The sequence below is a fragment of the Podarcis vaucheri genome, assembly GCF_965113315.1.
Source record: "Podarcis vaucheri genome assembly, chromosome: 16".
Lineage (NCBI taxonomy): Eukaryota > Metazoa > Chordata > Lepidosauria > Squamata > Lacertidae > Podarcis > Podarcis vaucheri.
Genome location: NC_138754.1, coordinates 3,215,936 through 3,232,968, shown reverse-complemented (window position 1 = coordinate 3,232,968; position 17,033 = coordinate 3,215,936). Strand labels below are relative to the sequence as shown.

General features: G+C 43.9%; 1 protein-coding gene and 1 long non-coding RNA gene across 2 annotated transcripts in view; both read right to left on the bottom strand.

The window, feature by feature from the left end:
* The window catches only part of LOC309520481 (methanethiol oxidase-like), a 33,194-nt gene extending 29,356 nt beyond the window's left edge, over window positions 1-3,838 (bottom strand). The window contains exon 1 of the mRNA XM_082202333.1: window positions 3,505-3,838. Coding sequence (XP_082058459.1) covers window positions 3,505-3,508 — 4 coding nt within the window. The 5' untranslated portion in view covers window positions 3,509-3,838. The remainder of the gene's footprint in view (window positions 1-3,504) is intronic.
* Window positions 3,839-6,155: 2,317 nt separating this feature from the next.
* On the bottom strand, window positions 6,156-16,977 carry LOC309520724. Its single transcript, XR_014214341.1, has 3 exons — window positions 16,681-16,977; window positions 14,668-16,525; window positions 6,156-7,294 (listed from the first exon to the last, which is right to left on the bottom strand). It is a non-coding gene; the product is annotated as an uncharacterized lncRNA (long non-coding RNA).
* Window positions 16,978-17,033: the final 56 nt, after the last annotated feature.

Sequence of the window (17,033 nt, the reverse complement as noted above, 5' to 3'; positions counted from 1 at the left end):
TTCCTTTTTGGCTTATCTTTAAGTCTTTAAGGCTACAAGCCTACGCACATTTACCTGGAAGTAAGCCCTATTGAACTCAGTGGGGCTGAACTCAAAGTAGGCATGTCTTGAACTGTCCTGTAAAAGACGCTTTTTGAGTTGAATTTCCTGCAGCAAGCCAGTGGGGCTGGGATTTGGGCTCAACTGGAATTTGGGCTGAACAAGTCCCAAAGCAGTATATTTGATTTAATAAGTAACAGATTAAGCAAAAGAAGGCAAAGAGGAGACGACTGGTGTCAGATGGCCTTATCACAGCAATAAACTAAAGCAATATATCCAAATTGCAGGAATTCACTTTTCAGTTTGGAGATATTTTAATTGCCCATAAAATGACACAGCCCTCCAGTTGAACAGACTAAAGTGGAGTGGTTACTTTCCGTGCCTTGGAAACTATGATTCTATCAGTGCAGCTTAAAATGGTATTTGCCTTTTTTGCTGCAGTGTTACATGGCTGGCTCAGCTTGCGATTGATTAATCCCAAGATCATTTTCACATGTTCTGCTTCCAAGCCTGGCATCTCCCAGTGTATACTTGTTTGTTTGGTTTTTGCCTAAATGCATCTAAGGTAAAGGGACCCCTGACCATTAGGTCCAGTCGTGGCTGACTCTGGGGTTGCAGCGCTCATCTCGCTTTACTGGCCGAGAGAGCCGGCGTACAGCTTCCGGGTCATGTGGCCAGCATGACTAAGCCGCTTCTGGCGAACCTGAGCAGCGCATGGAAACGCTGTTTACCTTCCCGCCGGAGCGGTACCTATTTATCTACTTGCACTTTGACGTGCTTTTGAACTGCTAGGTGGGCAGGAGCAGGGACCAAGCAACGGGAGCTTACCCCGTCACGGGGATTCGAACCGCCGACCTTCTGATCGGCAAGTCCTAGGCTCTGTGGTTTAACCCACAGCACCACCCGCATCTCTTTTTAAATGCGTCTACCACTGCTGCATTTCCATTCTCTCAAAGTACAGTAATACCAGAATTTTATCCCAGCATTCACTACTCCTCTGAGTTTTGTGTCATCCACAGATTTGATAAAGATTCCCTTCACCCTTTCATCTAAGTCACTAACATTTTTTTTTAACAAGTACTGGGCCCAGGACAGCTGCGTGGCACTCCCAGGAAAACCTCCCTCCAGTTTGATGAAGAAGCACTGATGAGCATAGCCATCTAGCCCACATTTAGCCAGTCTGCTAAACAAAATATTATGGGGGTCTTTGTCAAATGCTTTGCTGAAGCAAAGATAAATTATGTCCACCGCATTCCCACAATACACGAATCAGGTTCTTGGTGGCATTTCCTACAATAACCTGATTTTTGAGAAGCGAGAGACAAGATTAATCAGCCAGGATTTATTCCTAAGAAATCCATGCTTGCTCCTACTCATAGCTGTCAAGTGTCCCTTATTTGGCAGGACAGTCCCTTATCCCAGCGCCATGTCCCGCTGCTGTCCCTTATTGATGATGTCCCTTAAATAAGCTACTGAAGGTAATGGGGCCCTTTCTATGTCCAGCTGTCCTTTGTCAACAACAAATTGTTGCTTTTTTGTGTGTTGAATATATGCCATATGGTAATTTATGGACCTAATAAGTATCTAGAGCCATTTGCACGCAACAAAATATGTATTTTATCAAAGTAATTGTTGGTCCCTTATTTTGGCTGCTGATCCCTTATTTTCGAGGCTGCTGGTCCCTTATTTTCAAATCTGTAAGTTGACAGCTATGCTCCTACTAATCAAGCATGAACAAACTGATCACTTTATAACCTGTTTTGCCATCTTTCTCAGTATCAAAAGGTCAGACTGGGGTTGGACAAGGTTATCTTTAAGGTCCCCTCCACCGTTGTGAGTCTGCAAATTGTTTATAGGCTTACTGTCTCACTTTTATTCACTTTTCAGATTGTTTGATTCTCTTTTGATATTGTTGTATACAATTTTATATCGTGTTGTTAGGTGTTTTAGGCTGGCTTTTGGGGAAGCAGGGCACAAACAGATCATGGTGCTTGACCGGTCTGCACTTTCCAGATCTTCCAGATTTTGTATTTGGACTTTCAAAAGGCCTGTCTCTCCATTCCAGTGGCACCTTGCGCAATTCATCTGCTGGCCCTAAAATCTCACTACTTATGCAGATTTGCCCATAGTTCTCTCTATGCAAGATAGAAGCAAAAAAGGAGAACACTCTGTTGAAAAACATTGAAACTTTATCTCCATGTAAACATGCACAGGACTGGGCAGGAGTTTCAAAGTGGAATTACTGCTCACAGGCTATGAAAAATACTAAAGCTCAATCCTAAACATACTTACTTGGGAGTAAGCCTCAGTAAAACCAAAACAAAAAAAAACGTATTTTTGAGGAAACATGTTTTATTTAACCTACATGTCTGTAGATGTGTGTACACACACACACACACATATTTATGTCAAATTTAAAATGTCATAAGTTCTGGTGGATCAATCTAGACCACAGTTTCCCACATTTGGGTTTCCCACTGTTTTTGTACTACAACTCCCACCATCCCTAGCTACAAGGACCAGTGGTCAGGGATGATGGGAACTGTAGTCCGAAAAACATCTGGAGACCCAGATTTGGGGGAACCTGCTAAATGATATGCTTGGGTCTCTTTCAAGCCTCTGATTCTGTATCTGTGAGGTTAGAATCCATAAGAGTAAACCTGCTGAATCCACAGCAATGACCAGAGGAGAATGACCGCTGGGAGGAGCGCAGAGAGAATAAACCCCACGATGCATCTGTAGCAGCAAAACTGGGCTCCTTCATCTGCCCCGGCTGCAATAAAACATGTCTCTCCTGTGTTGTTCTCTACAGCCACAGCAAGCACTGTAACTCTCCAACAGTTTGACTTCACCCCGACGACGGTGACTCTTCCACTAGATGCCAGCAAAACCTGCTGAACCAGTCAAATCAGTTCTTTTAAGGTAATCCCTAGCCTTTCAGCTAATGTCCTGTCATCAGCATATTAAATTAATGAGGTTGTGTATTTATAATAAAATACTGTACTTGGAGAGCGTATTTTCCTGGAAGCCCCATGGATTTCTATGAAATGTGCTCTCTCCAGACTGCCCCTACGGGGATAAAAGTTGCGCAGCGCACTTAGACGGGCACATTTCCCTCAAAGCAAACCTCTATTGGAGTTCCTCGAGGCTTTACTCCCAAGGAAACATGCATGAACTTGCAACCCAAACCAGAGACCGCATGGAAAGGTTACCAGCGCCCACAAGTTTGGCTGGTTAAGCTGCAAAAGAAAAGCAACAAACACACTTTCAACCCTCCAAGATGTAAACATGGAGGCGTGTGGGTTGTGTGTAGAGGATTGCAGAGCAAAAACCCGTAAAACCGGAGCATGTTCTCTGATTTTTATGTAGCTGGAAGCCACATAAGAATCAGAAGGAGGGCAAGCTCAGTTTTCCTACAGATCACACAGCTGGGTGAAAAGCAGAAAGAGGTGGTTATTCTCTTACCCATACTGGAGTCCTCTGCTTCTCCCTTTTTCCAGATTCTGAGGAATTCAGCAGCAAAAAAGGAGGCGCACAGACTCTGAGGTCTGCTCTGAAGGGCTATATATACCAGCTGAATGGGCGGAGAAGGGGAGTGTTGAGAGAAAGAAGCTGTTAGAGGAGGCAACTGGAAGGAGGAGAGGTTGAAGTGGGAGGAGGATTCAGGGTCAAAATCCAGTAGTTTCCCTCACTTTCAGTAAGCCACAAAGGACAGATTTGTTCCCTGGCTTGCATGGTGTTTATTTCCCACACACAGAGACGCAGTTCAGGATGAGATCCAACTCTAGTTTCAGAAGGCAGAAAAAAAAAACATCTTGGGTTCCTGGGCTGGAGAGGAAAGGAAGCAAGCAAGCGGAGTTTAGCAAAAACTCTTGGCTCGAGGTGGTGTTGCAAAATGCAGTCCGCCAGCCAGCGCATGCCTGAGCTGACAGGGCAAACTAACAGGCAAACGGGGCAGTTTTTTAAAATTAAAAAAAAAAAACCATTTTGCTTGCATGTCAGGTGCAAAGCAACCGCTGGCAGGCTCCGGAGGGGTTGCGAAAGCAGCCAAGTTGTGAGTTGTGCCAAGAAGCGCAACGGATGCCCAGTTCTGCCTCAATACAACATATGGTTGTGTGCCGCCCCAGGCTCCGAGCGGTGCAAGATTCCAGGGGTTCCCTGAACTCACAACAATACAGTGGTACCTCGGGTTACAGACGCTTCAGGTTACAGACTCTGCTAACCCAGAAATATTACCTCAGGATGCTGGACTGCATCTTAGGCGATCCCTCGTAGCCAAGTAAGATTGTCTTCCAATAAACACGGTTATACACACACACACACACACACACACACACACACATATACATACATACACAGTGGTACCTCGGGTTACAGACACTTCAGGTTGCATACGCTTCAGGTTACAGACTCTGCTAACCCAGAAATATTACCTCGGGTTAAGAACTTTGCTTCAGGATGAGAACAGAAATTGCATGGCGGCAGCAAGAGGCCCCATTAGCTTAAGTGGTGCTTCAGGTCAAGAACAGTTTCATGTTAAGAATGGACCTCCAGAACGAATTAAGTTCTTAACCCAAGGTAAGGTAAAGGTAAAGGGACCCCTGACCGTTAGGTCCAGTCATGGCCGAGTCTGGGGTTGCGGCGCTCATCTCGCTTTACTGGCCGAGGGAGCTGGCATGCAGCTTCCAGGTCATGTGGCCAGCATGACTAAGCCGCTTCTGGCGCACCAGAGCAGCGCATGGAAACGCTGTTTACCTTCCCGCTGGAGTGGTACCTATTTATCTACTTGCACTTTGACGTGCTTTCGAACTGCTAGGTTGGCAGGAGCAGGGACCGAGCAACAGGAGCTCACCCCGTCGCGGGGATTTGAACCACCGACCTTGTGATCGGCAAGTCCTAGGCTCAGTGGTTTAACCCACAGCGCCACCTGCGTCCCTATTAACCCGAGGTACCACTGTATAAATCTATGGTGTGCCCTTGAATACTGTGTACAGTTCTGGCTGCCTCACCTGAGGAAGAACATTGCAGAGTTGAGAAAAGGTTCTGAAAAAGGGAACCCAAAACCATCAAGGGAGCAGAGCAACTCCCCAGTGAGGGAAAGTGACAACTTGGGGTGGGGGGAGGACTTCTTAGTTTAGAGAAAAGGCAAGGAGGGGGCAGCATGATAGGTGTATATAAAAATTCTGCATGGCATGGGAAAAGTGAACGGGTGGTTTTTCTTCGGCTCTCAAAGCTCTAGACATCAAATGATTCTGAATATCAAGACAATTCAGAACAGACAGAAGGAAGAAATAATAATAGAAGGGCACGAAAGGTAGAAGTCGTAATTCTAGGAAGGACTTCTTCACACACCTCATGGTTAAACTTCACACACCTCATGGCCAGCCAAGCGAGGAAAGGGCTCAAGGATGATGCTGAGAGCCCCAGCGCCTCACCTGGCCAGGCTGGAAGGAAAGGGCTCAAGGATGATGCTCAGAGCCCCAGCACCTCACCTGGCCAGGCTGGAAGGAAAGGGCTCAAGGATGATGCTCAGAGCCCCAGCACCTCACCTGGCCAGGCTGGAAGGAAAGGGCTCAAGGATGATGCTCAGAGCCCCAGCACCTCACCTGGCCAGGCTGGAAGGAAAGGGCTCAAGGATGATGCTCAGAGCCCCAGCGCCTCACCTGGCCAGGCTGGAAGGAAAGGGCTCGAGGATGATGCTGAGAGCCCCAGCGCCTCACCTGGCCAGGCTGGAGGGAAAGGGCTCAAGGATGATGCTCAGAGCCCCAGCGCCTCACCTGGCCAGGCTGCCCAAGAGGGACGCACACCACTTCCGTCGCCCAGCTTGCGCAGAAGGGTGAAACACAAGGAAGAGAGGAGGAGCCTTGGGGTGCCGAAGTTCTTATGTTGGGGGAGAAGCCGGAAGGGGCCACTCCCAGATTCTGCAAGTGACTAAGACGGACATGAACTTGGTAGATCTGCACTGTAAATAGTAGGATGAGAACAGAAACCGTGCTCCAGCGGCAGCAGGAGGCTCCATTAGCTAAAGTGGTGCTTCAGGTTAAGAACAGTTTCAGGTTAAGAACAGACCTCTAGAACAAATTCAGTTCTTAACCCGAGGTACCACTGCATACACACACACACACACACACACACACACTTTTATTAATTTTTTAACATATCAGTTCCAACAGTCTTACAACATAACTTCTCCTCTTATACAATATTTTTAGACTTCAGTCAACACCTCTGATGATTCTTCGTTCTTTATCAATTATGCATTTCTTAACTTCATATTACCTTTAATTGTCCTTAACTAATAATTCTCCTCATTATCTTTCTTGCAATATTTTAAATAATTCACCTTACAAAACTTCTTGCAAACCTACTAGCGTAATCTGTTCATCACAGTCGCTTTTCAAATAGTTCGTAAATTTACTCCAGTCTTCTGAGAATCTCTGGTCCCACAGGTTTCAAATCCTTCCTGTTAATTTATCTAATTCTGCATAGTCCATCAATTTCATCCTCCATTCTTCTTTTGTCGGTAATTCTTTTTGTTCCAATAGTATTCTTGCCGCCGTCATAGCATATTAAAACAATCCTTTCTATTTATATAATCTCCTACAATGCCAAGTAAAAATGCTTCTGGTTTCTTAATAAATGTATATTTCAACATCTTTTTCATCTCATTATATATCATTTCCCAGAGGTTTTTCACTTTTTTACATTCCCACCACATGTGATAAAATGTTCCTTCTTTTTCTTTACATTTCCAACATTTATTACTAACTTTATACATTTTAGCTAATTTCACAGGAGTAATATACCACCTGTACATCATTTTCATCACATTTTCTTTTAAGGCATTGCATGCAGTCCTTTAATCCTTCTTTCCACAATTTTTCCCAATCTTTTAACTGTATATTATACCCAAAGTCTTTGGTCCACAAACACGGTCTTAACAGCGAGTCCGTAAGTGACTGTGGAGGCCAATTCTGGATCCACACGTCCTTCCACAGTGGGGACATTGGTTTCCGGGTGGGAGTTGATCACAGTGTGGATTTGCCAAGCGTGCCTCCCTCTTAGTCCATGTTTCTCCTGGACTACATAGGCCACCAGTAGCCTGACCTAGCTTGCCCTTCTTACGTTGACCAAAGGAAATCCTGTTAAATATGCCCATGACAAATGCTGTGCACATAACACAACTACAGTCCTGTAATTTGGTTATCTCTGGATTCGAGTGGCCGAGGAACAAATGTCCTCTAGGATTTCACAGCTGAAAGAAGGAATAATCTTATCCTTTTATTTGTCATGTCTTCTTCCATGCATCTCTCCATTTCTTATGTTAATTTTAAAAGGCAATAATATGTGATACACATTTTATTAATCTCTATCTCATTAACTGTCATCTTCTGAGGTCTTGTTTTCTATTCCATTTACAAAAACCTAAATGCTTTGTGGTGGTAAATGCTCATAAAAGTGAACTTATTTAATGACATTAGCAGCTCTGAATGCCCTTCTGAGATATTTTAAAAAGTGTGTCCATTTTTTACTTTAGATAATCAGAAATATTTGAAATCAATTTAAAAATGTATGTAAAAATTTGGAAATACTTACCGATTTTTCACTCTATAAGATGCACCAGACCACAAGACGCACCTAGTTTTTGGAGGAGGAAAACAAGAAAAAAAATATTTTGAATCTCAGAAGCCAGAACAGCAAGAGGGATCGCTGCGCAGCGAAAGCAGCAATCCCTTTTGCTGTTCTGGCTTCTGGGATAGCTGCACAGCCTGCATTCGCTCCATAAGACGCACACACATTTCCCCTTACTTTTTAGGAGGGAAAAAATGAGTCTTATAGAGCAAAAAATATGGTAATCACTCCATGTTTTATGGTTGTGGTGTGTGGGGTTTTTTTTGCAGTTTAAAGATTGGGAATAAATTGGACAACATACAGCACATAATAGAATTTGTTGTGGGGTTTAGGCTTAAATTTGGAAAACAATTTTAAAAATAATCTAGAAAATGCCAGAGTCCTCAAAAAGCAGGAAAGGTGAAACCGTGGGAACACATGGTGGATTCTAGGTGATCTGGGAACAGGGTCTTTGATTAAAGACTGAGAAAAGCTTGTAGAAGGGGATATACATTATAAATGCTTCTAATTTTACTGGCTTCGTTAATCCGTTGCTGATCTACTGCAGAAAGCTTATTTTGTATCACTATCAGAGTATGTGTTGAAGGCAAGCTCTTAGGAGAGATATGCCCTCCTGCAAGGCAGAAGAGATCATGTTTGCAATCTGTTGTTTTTATAATTAATTAAAGCATTCACATTCCACTTTTCGACTGAAAGTGGCTCCCAGGGTGACTTACAAAGATCGGAAATGAGACAGTCCTTGCTTTAAGCTTACCATTTGAAAGATACAATACAGGAAGAAAAGGCACTGGTAGAGAAGAAGAAAACAACCTCAGACACCAGTCCTTAGTCACAAAATTCTTATAACAATAGGTGGAATGGAAAAGATTCTAGGAAATGTATTGCTGCAAATCTCTCACCCAAACTAGCTGTGTTGCCCAGCCTCCCTCTACTAGTCTATATACTTACCGTATTTTTCGCTCTATAGGACGCACTTTTCCCCCTTCAAAAATGAAGGGAAAATGTGTGTGCGTCCTATGGAGCGAAGACACCATAGCCCCACGACCCTCTCCCGGCTGGAGAGGTGACGCACGGCTATGGCAGGAGCCACTCCGCTGCGCTTTTCCGCTGCTCCCTGACCTGCTCTTTGGGGCTGGTGGTGGGCTTCCCCCCACCAGCCCCAAAGAGCAGGTCGAAAGGAACCTGAAGCCTGGAGAGCGAGAGGGGTCAGTGCACACCGACCCCTCTCGCTCTCCAGGCTTCCAAGGTAGCCGCCTGAACGGCACCTTGTTTTAGAGTGGGAAAACAAGAGGGGGAAAGTTCTCCCCCTCTCTGCGCAGTGCCTCCTGCCGCTTCACTGAAGGGGCGCTGGGCAGAGAGGGGGGGGATTTTTTTTCTTGTTCTCCCCCCCTCTAAAACAAAGTGCGTCCTATTGTCCAGTGCGTCCTATGGTGCGAAAAATACGGTACATCATTATCACCATCATTATTATAGTCTATACACTATCATCGCCATCATTACTATTACTATTGTTGTTGTTGTCATCATCATCATCATCATCATCATCATCATCCAATTGATGCTGGGCATCTTTTCATACATCAGAAGCAGTTTATTGGATTAATCCAACCCAGGGGTCAGCAAACCTTTTCAGCAGGGGCCTGGTCTACTGTCCCTCAGACCTTGTGTGGGGCGGGACTTTATTTTGAAAAAAATAATGAACAAATTCCTATGCCCCACAAATAACCCAGAGATGCATTTTAAATAAAAAGACACATTCTACTCATGTAAAAACATGCTGATTCCTGGACCATCTGCGGGCCGGATTTAGAAGGCGATTGGGCCTGATCCAGCCCCCGGGCCTTAGTTTGCCTACCCATGATCTAACCAATTAAATTAACTGAATAAATCAACTGAAAAAGGCTGGTTTCTTGTTGGTATTTTGAAGACTAATGGTTTGGATCCAGATCATGTTAGTTACACTGTATCAATGGAACTTGAATGAACTGCAACAAACTTTTGGCACTGACTTCTATGGAACTTAACTGCAACTAACTTTAGTCTTGATGCAACCCTTTGTTGTTGTTTAGTCGTTTAGTCGTGTCCGATTCTTTGTGACCCCCTGGACCAGAGCACGCCAGGCACTCCTGTCTTCCACTGCCTCCCGCAGTTTGATCAAACTCATGCTGGTAGCTTCAAACACCATCCAACCATCTCATCCTCTGTCGTCCCCTTCTCCTTGTGCCCTCCATCTTTCCCAACATCAAGGTCTTTTCCAGGGAGTCTTCTCTTGCAACCCTATGACCCCATAATTAAATCTATCTGTGTGCCTCTATGAGGCACTGGTCATAATCCCATACATATTTGTACACCTTCAACCCCTCCCTAATGATTTCGGGAAGATCTACACCACACATTAAAAGCACACCTAACACACATTTAAAGGACGAGGGTGGCACTGTGGGTTAAACCACAGAGCCTAGGGCTTGCCGATCAGAAGGTCAGCGGTTCGAATCCCCAAAACGGGGTGAGCTCCCGTTGCTCGATCCCTGCTCCTGCCAACCTAGCAGTTCGAAAGCACATCAAAGTGCAAGTAGATAAATAGGTACCGCTCCAGCGGGAAGGTAAACGGCGTTTCCGTGCGCTGCTCTGGTTCACCAGAAGTGGATTAGTCATGCTGGCCACATGACCTGGAAGCTGTACGCCGGCTCCATCGGCCAATAAAGCGAGATGAGCGCCGCAACACCAGAGTCGGTCATGACTGGACCTAATGGTCAGGGGTCCCTTTACCTTTATCAACAAAAGAGTGGCCAAAATCCAGATAATGCAAGCAGGTAACCTGCCAGACAGGAGATAAACAACACACTCAGGATTCTGTTTTAGACAGCCCCCTGTGACGTATGTATGATGTTTCTGGGGGTTGTCTTGGACTCCAGGGTGGGCAATTCCAAAAGTCTATATAAGGGCGGAAACACCTTTGTTCTGGGTCCTCCTCCTTCTCCTGCGTGTGAGGGGAGCACCCTGTTGCAACAGTTCAATAAAGATCAGGCTTACTAGCTGCTTTGCTTCTCAATATTCTCTGGTTGGCCTCTGTTATTTTCTCCGACCGATGGAGAACTTGCAAAGGACTCTATAAGGGCTCTTGTGTACCCCATAAAGGAATAAGGGCAGATTTTGTTTACGACACTAGTTGATACCGTAGAAGAAAATTCCTGGCTTAAATGTTTCCGACAAATAACATCAACATTATCAAAATTATGTGAATGGGATTTATTTGCCTAGACTTCATGAACCTGAAAGATGTGTCATAATGCTTTAGTCATATGTGTGAATAAAAACATGACTTGTGTTTCATGTAATTAAGTTTAAAAACATTAATTATGACAGTATTATGCCTTAAAGTGGTAAGTGAACACACTACTTGTTATGCCCGCAGTGATCCCCAGCATCAAACAGAAATCATATGACTCACACATTCTCTTCCCTCTAAAAAAAAGAGAGTTCTGTCACTTTGTAAGTATTCCCAGACATTGCTCTTTCGTTCTGCCACTTTTCCCTCTAGATGCTGTTGGAGTCGGCTCCAGCTCCTTTAAGCCCCAACCAGTGTGGCCAGTGATCCTGGGTGATGGGAATCCAAAAACACCTGGAGGGTCACAAATTACCGTATTGGCCTGAATATAAGCCTCACTTTTCCCCCAAATTCCGACCGAGAAAAGTTAAAGCGTGGCCTATATTCATGACATTACAGTATGCAGCCAGGAGCGTGGGGCAAACAGCGCCAGGAGTGCGCAAAGCGGTGCCCGCCCCATGCGTAGTTCCCCCCATCCTCTCCCCCAAGGCCGGGAAGGGAGAGAGCGAGGAAGGGGAAAGGCCGCTGGCAACACAGCGCAGCTCCCACCCACCCCAGTATGCAGCCAGGAGCAGCGAGGAATGGAGTGGATTATTTTTGGATATTTTTTATTTTTTTCTCCCCCCCCCCCAATTTTAAAGGCGTGGCTTATATTTGGGTGCGGCTTATATTCGGGCCAATACGGTAGCTACCACTGCTCCGGAGCTTTGCGCTCCTGTTACTGTGAGTGTGGGTACACCATGACATTTTATTGTAGATCCCACACATTTGCTCCATTTGCAAGCTCAAGCTAATCAAGGGCTGACAGTCACCCAAAATAAGTCATGGCATGTTTTTTGCTGTAACCTACCCTGAGACCTTATGGTGAAAAATGGGGAAGAAATTCAATCAATCAATCAATCAATCAATCAATCAATCAAAGTGTCAGTCAGTCAGTCAGTTCCAGAGATCTTTCACTTTCAGCAGACATTGCATCATCAATGATGAGCAGGCAGCAGCACTAACTAAATACATTTATATTTCATGATGGCTGCAGTAATTTCATATGGCTGCAGTTTACAATTAGACAGCTTAAGGCTGTTACCTTCCCAACTAGAAGCTAATAGATCCATATGTTGAATAGGTAAATTGACTTTACTGGCCTCAGTCCAGTATATCTGAAGGAGTGTCTCCACCCCCATTGTTCTACACTGAGGTCCAGCGCCGAGGGCCTTCTGGCGGTTCCCTCCCTGCGAGAAGCAAAGTTACAGGGAACCAGACAGAGGGCCTTCTCAGTAGTGGCACCCGCCCTGTGGAACTCCTTCCCACCACATGTCAAAGAGAAAAACAACTACCAGACTTTTAGAAGACATCTGAAGGCAGCCCTGTTTAGGGAAGCTTTTAATGTTTGATGCATTACTGTATTTTAATATTTTGTTGGAAGCTGCCCAGAGTGGCTGGGGAAGCCTAGCCAGATGGGCGGGGTATAAATAATAAATTATTATTAGTAGTATTACTTTCAGTAAAGTGTATTTTATAGCTGAGACCACACTCCCCACTGATTTCAGACAGAGACAAACACAACTAACTGTGCTCTCTCTAGACCAGTAGGTGGCAAACCTGTGTCCTTCCAGATGTTGCTGAACTACAACTCACATCACCCTTGACTGTTGGCCATGCTTTTTGGGGCTGATGGGAGTTGGGAGTCCAATAATATATGGAGGACAATGTTAGCCAACCCAGGTCTATACTATGGTCTACTGTTTCATTTTAGATTTTAGTTATATGTTACTTTAACGTACTGTGAGGCATTTCCTCCCCCAGGAGCTTCACTTGGGCCCCTTTCCTATGACTTCTAAGTGTGTGTTTGTTTGTTTTTTAATCCACCAAGCTGTTAATTGACTTTATTGCTGGCACCCTATTCAATTATATCTTATGCTGTTGTTGTTATGTGTTTAGCCAATCATTTTAAGAATTTTATTGTAAGATGCATCAAGAGGGCTTCTCCTAAAAGTCAGGGCAAATAATAATAATAATAATAATAATAATAATAATAATAATAATATATTATTATTATTATTTATACTCCGCCCATCTGAGAGTATAAGCCCAGCCACTCTGGGCAGCTTCCAACAAAACACTAAAATACAGTAATGCATCAAACATTAAAAGTTTCCCTAAACAGGGCTGCCTTCAGATGTCTTCTAAATAAAAGGTGAAAGATCTATACGATCTGAAGAGAAACCAGAGTACAGTGGTGCCTCGCAAGACGAAAATAATCCGTTGCGCGAGTCTCTTTGTCTAGCGGTTTTTTCGTCTTGCGAAGCAACCCTTTTAGCGGCTTAGCGGATTAGCGCTATTAGCGGTTTAGCGGCTATTAAAGGCTTAGCAGATTAGCGGCTATTAAAGGCTTAGCGGCTAAAAGGCTATTAGCGGTTTAGCAGCTTAGAAAAAGGGGGGAAGCGGAAAAAAATCGGAACGCTCGCAAGACATTTTCGGCTTGCAAAGCAAGCCCATAGGGAAATTCGTCTTGCGAAGCAGCTCAAAAACGGAAAACCCTTTCGTCCAGTGGGTTTTCCGTCTTGCGAGGCATTCGTCTTGCGGGGCACCACTGTATATATGTCAGATGTCTTCTAAATAAATATAAATAAATATTACTACATCATCACCCTCATTATTATCACAACCAATAGCATGAAGAAGGTCTGCCAGGCCTGCGTGTTGAGCTCACTGCTTTATGGAAGTGAGTCATGGGCAAAGCACATTAACCCCGCCGTATGGGAATCCCTTGCAGGTGATTGCAGTGCCTGGAGACAGACAGACAGGTTGTGTAGCTGCAGCAGTGGCCAGAGGAGGAATGAGCACTGGGAGGAGGGCAGAGAGAAGAAACGCCATGGGGCACCTGCAGTCGCACAAATGGGCCCCTTCATCTGCCCTGTTGGCAATAAAACATCTCTCTCCCGCATTGGTCTCTACGGCCACAGCAGGCGCTGCAACTCTCCAACAGTTTGACTTGCCTCCAAAGGTCACTCTTGCATTGTCTCCCGAGACAGATGGATATCAGAAACAATATCACTTTCATAAATATTGTTATCTCACCTGAAGCATTCAGGAACAAAGGTTGTTGTTGTTGCTGCTGTTGTTAAACTAAATAAATCTGTTACCCACTATAGGATATATAAATTTGGGGAATCATTTCAATAGTCAAAGCCTTCAGCTATGGGTAGCTTATTTTAATTAATTAAATAAATTTAAAATTAATTAGCTAAAAAGATTTTTAAATTCCCGCCCCAGATGTCCTGTTACCGAAGGACAATTTGCAACTTAAGGCAATAAATAAATATAAATTAATTGTAAAATTCTGTTTGATATTATTTGATTCGGTGCGTTGTTAACAATGATTTTAATTGAAGCACATTACAGGATACTGTTTTCTCTGAATTATTTTTTAGTGGCCTGTTAGGCAGAACGTTTTTAAAATAAATTTATTATGTGTGTCTCAAGGGACATATTTTGCATAACTAGCACAATGCTATCATTTTTATGGATGTGGTATGAGAGACGGCTTAGGCGACACCATCTATTAAGAATCAAGACTGCCCCTTCATTTGAATTCATTTTGAATTCTGTTGGTGACAGGTTGGAAACTGGCTTTTGAACTAGTATGTTTTGAAGGAACCAATATTTACCTGTTCTGATGAATACTTACTGCCTCTCCTAAAGCTGCCAATAACTTCTTGCCGTTTTCATAAAGGGCTACGCATATTGCAATCAATATGATAAATGTCGTATTCCTGCTGCCAGCTGGCGTTACCTTTGGCTGCAGTTCAGGTCTTGGCAATGCAAAATCTTTATCAAAACGAGTTGTGTTTCTGATCCATCTAGTTTGAGGGGAAACCAAAGCAGAATTTCCAGATACAGTGTAACCTCTGCTTGAAACATGCTGGGAAGTTGTTGCTTTTAAATAAAACTTTGGGTATCCACTGGAATTTGCTGACTTGTTGACTTTGTGGCATTGCCCACTCGCTGTGGAAACATAATAAAACACCTTTACGGTACCCAGAGCTACAGAAATTTGTTGGCCCTTCATTCATAATTTCCAACTAGCAGAATCTGTTGTGGCAAAGTAATATTGCACTAGGGGACCATTAAGTCGTTATGAGACACGGGTGTTAAGCCAGCACACTTTGCCACCTACATATCCAGCTGTAATTAACTACTAGCTAAAGACCTTCAGCGTTAAAACGCTTAGTCAAGTAGGACGGAGCCTCTGGGCACTTGCTCAACGTATACAACAGGAACAACTGTGTTCAGTGTCTTGTCAACAAGACAGTGGAAATTATAGGTATTAATTCAGAGGAAGAATCCCAGGAGCCACAAACTATTTACAAAGGGATGTTCCTCATCTTGATTTCTACCATCAAGTCCTATCATTAAGCACAGTGATCCCAGTTCTAAGAAGACAGATTCTGGAAAAAGTCAACCAATTGTCAACTACAGTATTTCACTTATTATATATATTCTTACTGCAGCCAGTAGCAGAACTTGGGAGTCTCAAATTTCTGCCGCACCCTGCACAATGCCAAAATTCAGTGCCCCCCGCCTCTCACCTTCCATTCTACCTCATAGTTGAGGTGCCCCCAACGCTCCATGCCCAGGGCAACCGAACACATGGTGCTCCCCTAAGTCCACCTCTGTAGTAGCCAAGGGTGCCATTTTGATTTTCTGCCAAAGTCACTGGGAAGTCTTAGACCTCAGTTCATTTTGATGGCTTTAAAAGTTTGGGTCAATCCCAATGATGGAAGTAAACTAATGACTGATAATGTTTTTTAATCCACCAAAACCCCACATAATCCTTCATTATAGTCAAGGTTTATGTAGACATCAATTTTTTTGGCTTGATGTGACAGAGCATGGTTTTTTTCCTGATCACATTGTATCAAATGCTGTTCTCTTTGAGAGAGATGCTATTAGTGTCTTCTTTTTGACTTTAAGAACTTGTCTCCACCAGGCCATTTGGATATTTAACTTAACTTATTTTTTTCGGGGTGGGGTGCGTGTGGGCTGTTCAACACATGCTTTCTTTGGACCTGGTTTCAACCAGAATGATGATTTTATTGTGATCTGCAGATTTTTAGGCAATCCTGTTTTGAAAAGTTATGGATGTCAGCTGTCTTATAAGTTCTTTGAGTGCAAAGGCATTATTGGAACGTTACTAAATAATTATTAAATAAGTTACTAATTAATTAAATGTCCCAAAAGACAACTGATCATCTAGCGGGGAAAAGTAAGACTGCCCACATAATGGGTTGAAATCCATGGAGACTTCGGTGTGGTTGAGTAATCTCAAATGCTTCTAAAAAAACTATATGTATGCATAATTTAAATAATCAGTCTTCAAAATCCCAGTGGCGGGATTATTTCTGATGATTCGCTTCTTTTCAACACTTGTTTTCTTGATGGAATGGTGTGGCCTTCCATGCTTCTACTTGAGTGCCAATGAGTTCCCAACAGCGGAGCCAAACCAAACCTCCAGAACGTTTGCATCTGTTGGAAAAGAGGGGGGAAATTGAAAATAAAAATTAGTAACATAATTTAGCGCAAATGCATCAATAGCTGAATATTTGGCGTGATGCGCTAACACCACAATGTCTGCTTCCATGGGGAATGGCCAACCTTGATCCCCCTTGATCCCCCACCACCTGTTGTTCCCTTTCTAGCTTGAAAATACCTTTAAAAAAAGACACCCCCCCAAAAAAAAAAACCACTGGGAGGAACCAGAGGGGAGGGGGGAAAATCACCCAAAATAATTTATGCCTCAGACAAACTTCACCAGGTTGGGTTAGGGTGTGCCAGCCTGCCAGTGACGTCACTCCCCCAGCCAATCCGTCGGACGGAGGAAATGACGTCACCGTATCCCTCCGCCAGCCAGGACCCCTTTTTTTTTGTGTGTGTGTTGTTCCTTCAGTATCAACCCGCAACCATATTTTTTTTATTTATTTTTTTCCAACGGGTGGGGAAAAAAAATAAAAATAAACCGGGAGATTTGAGGGAG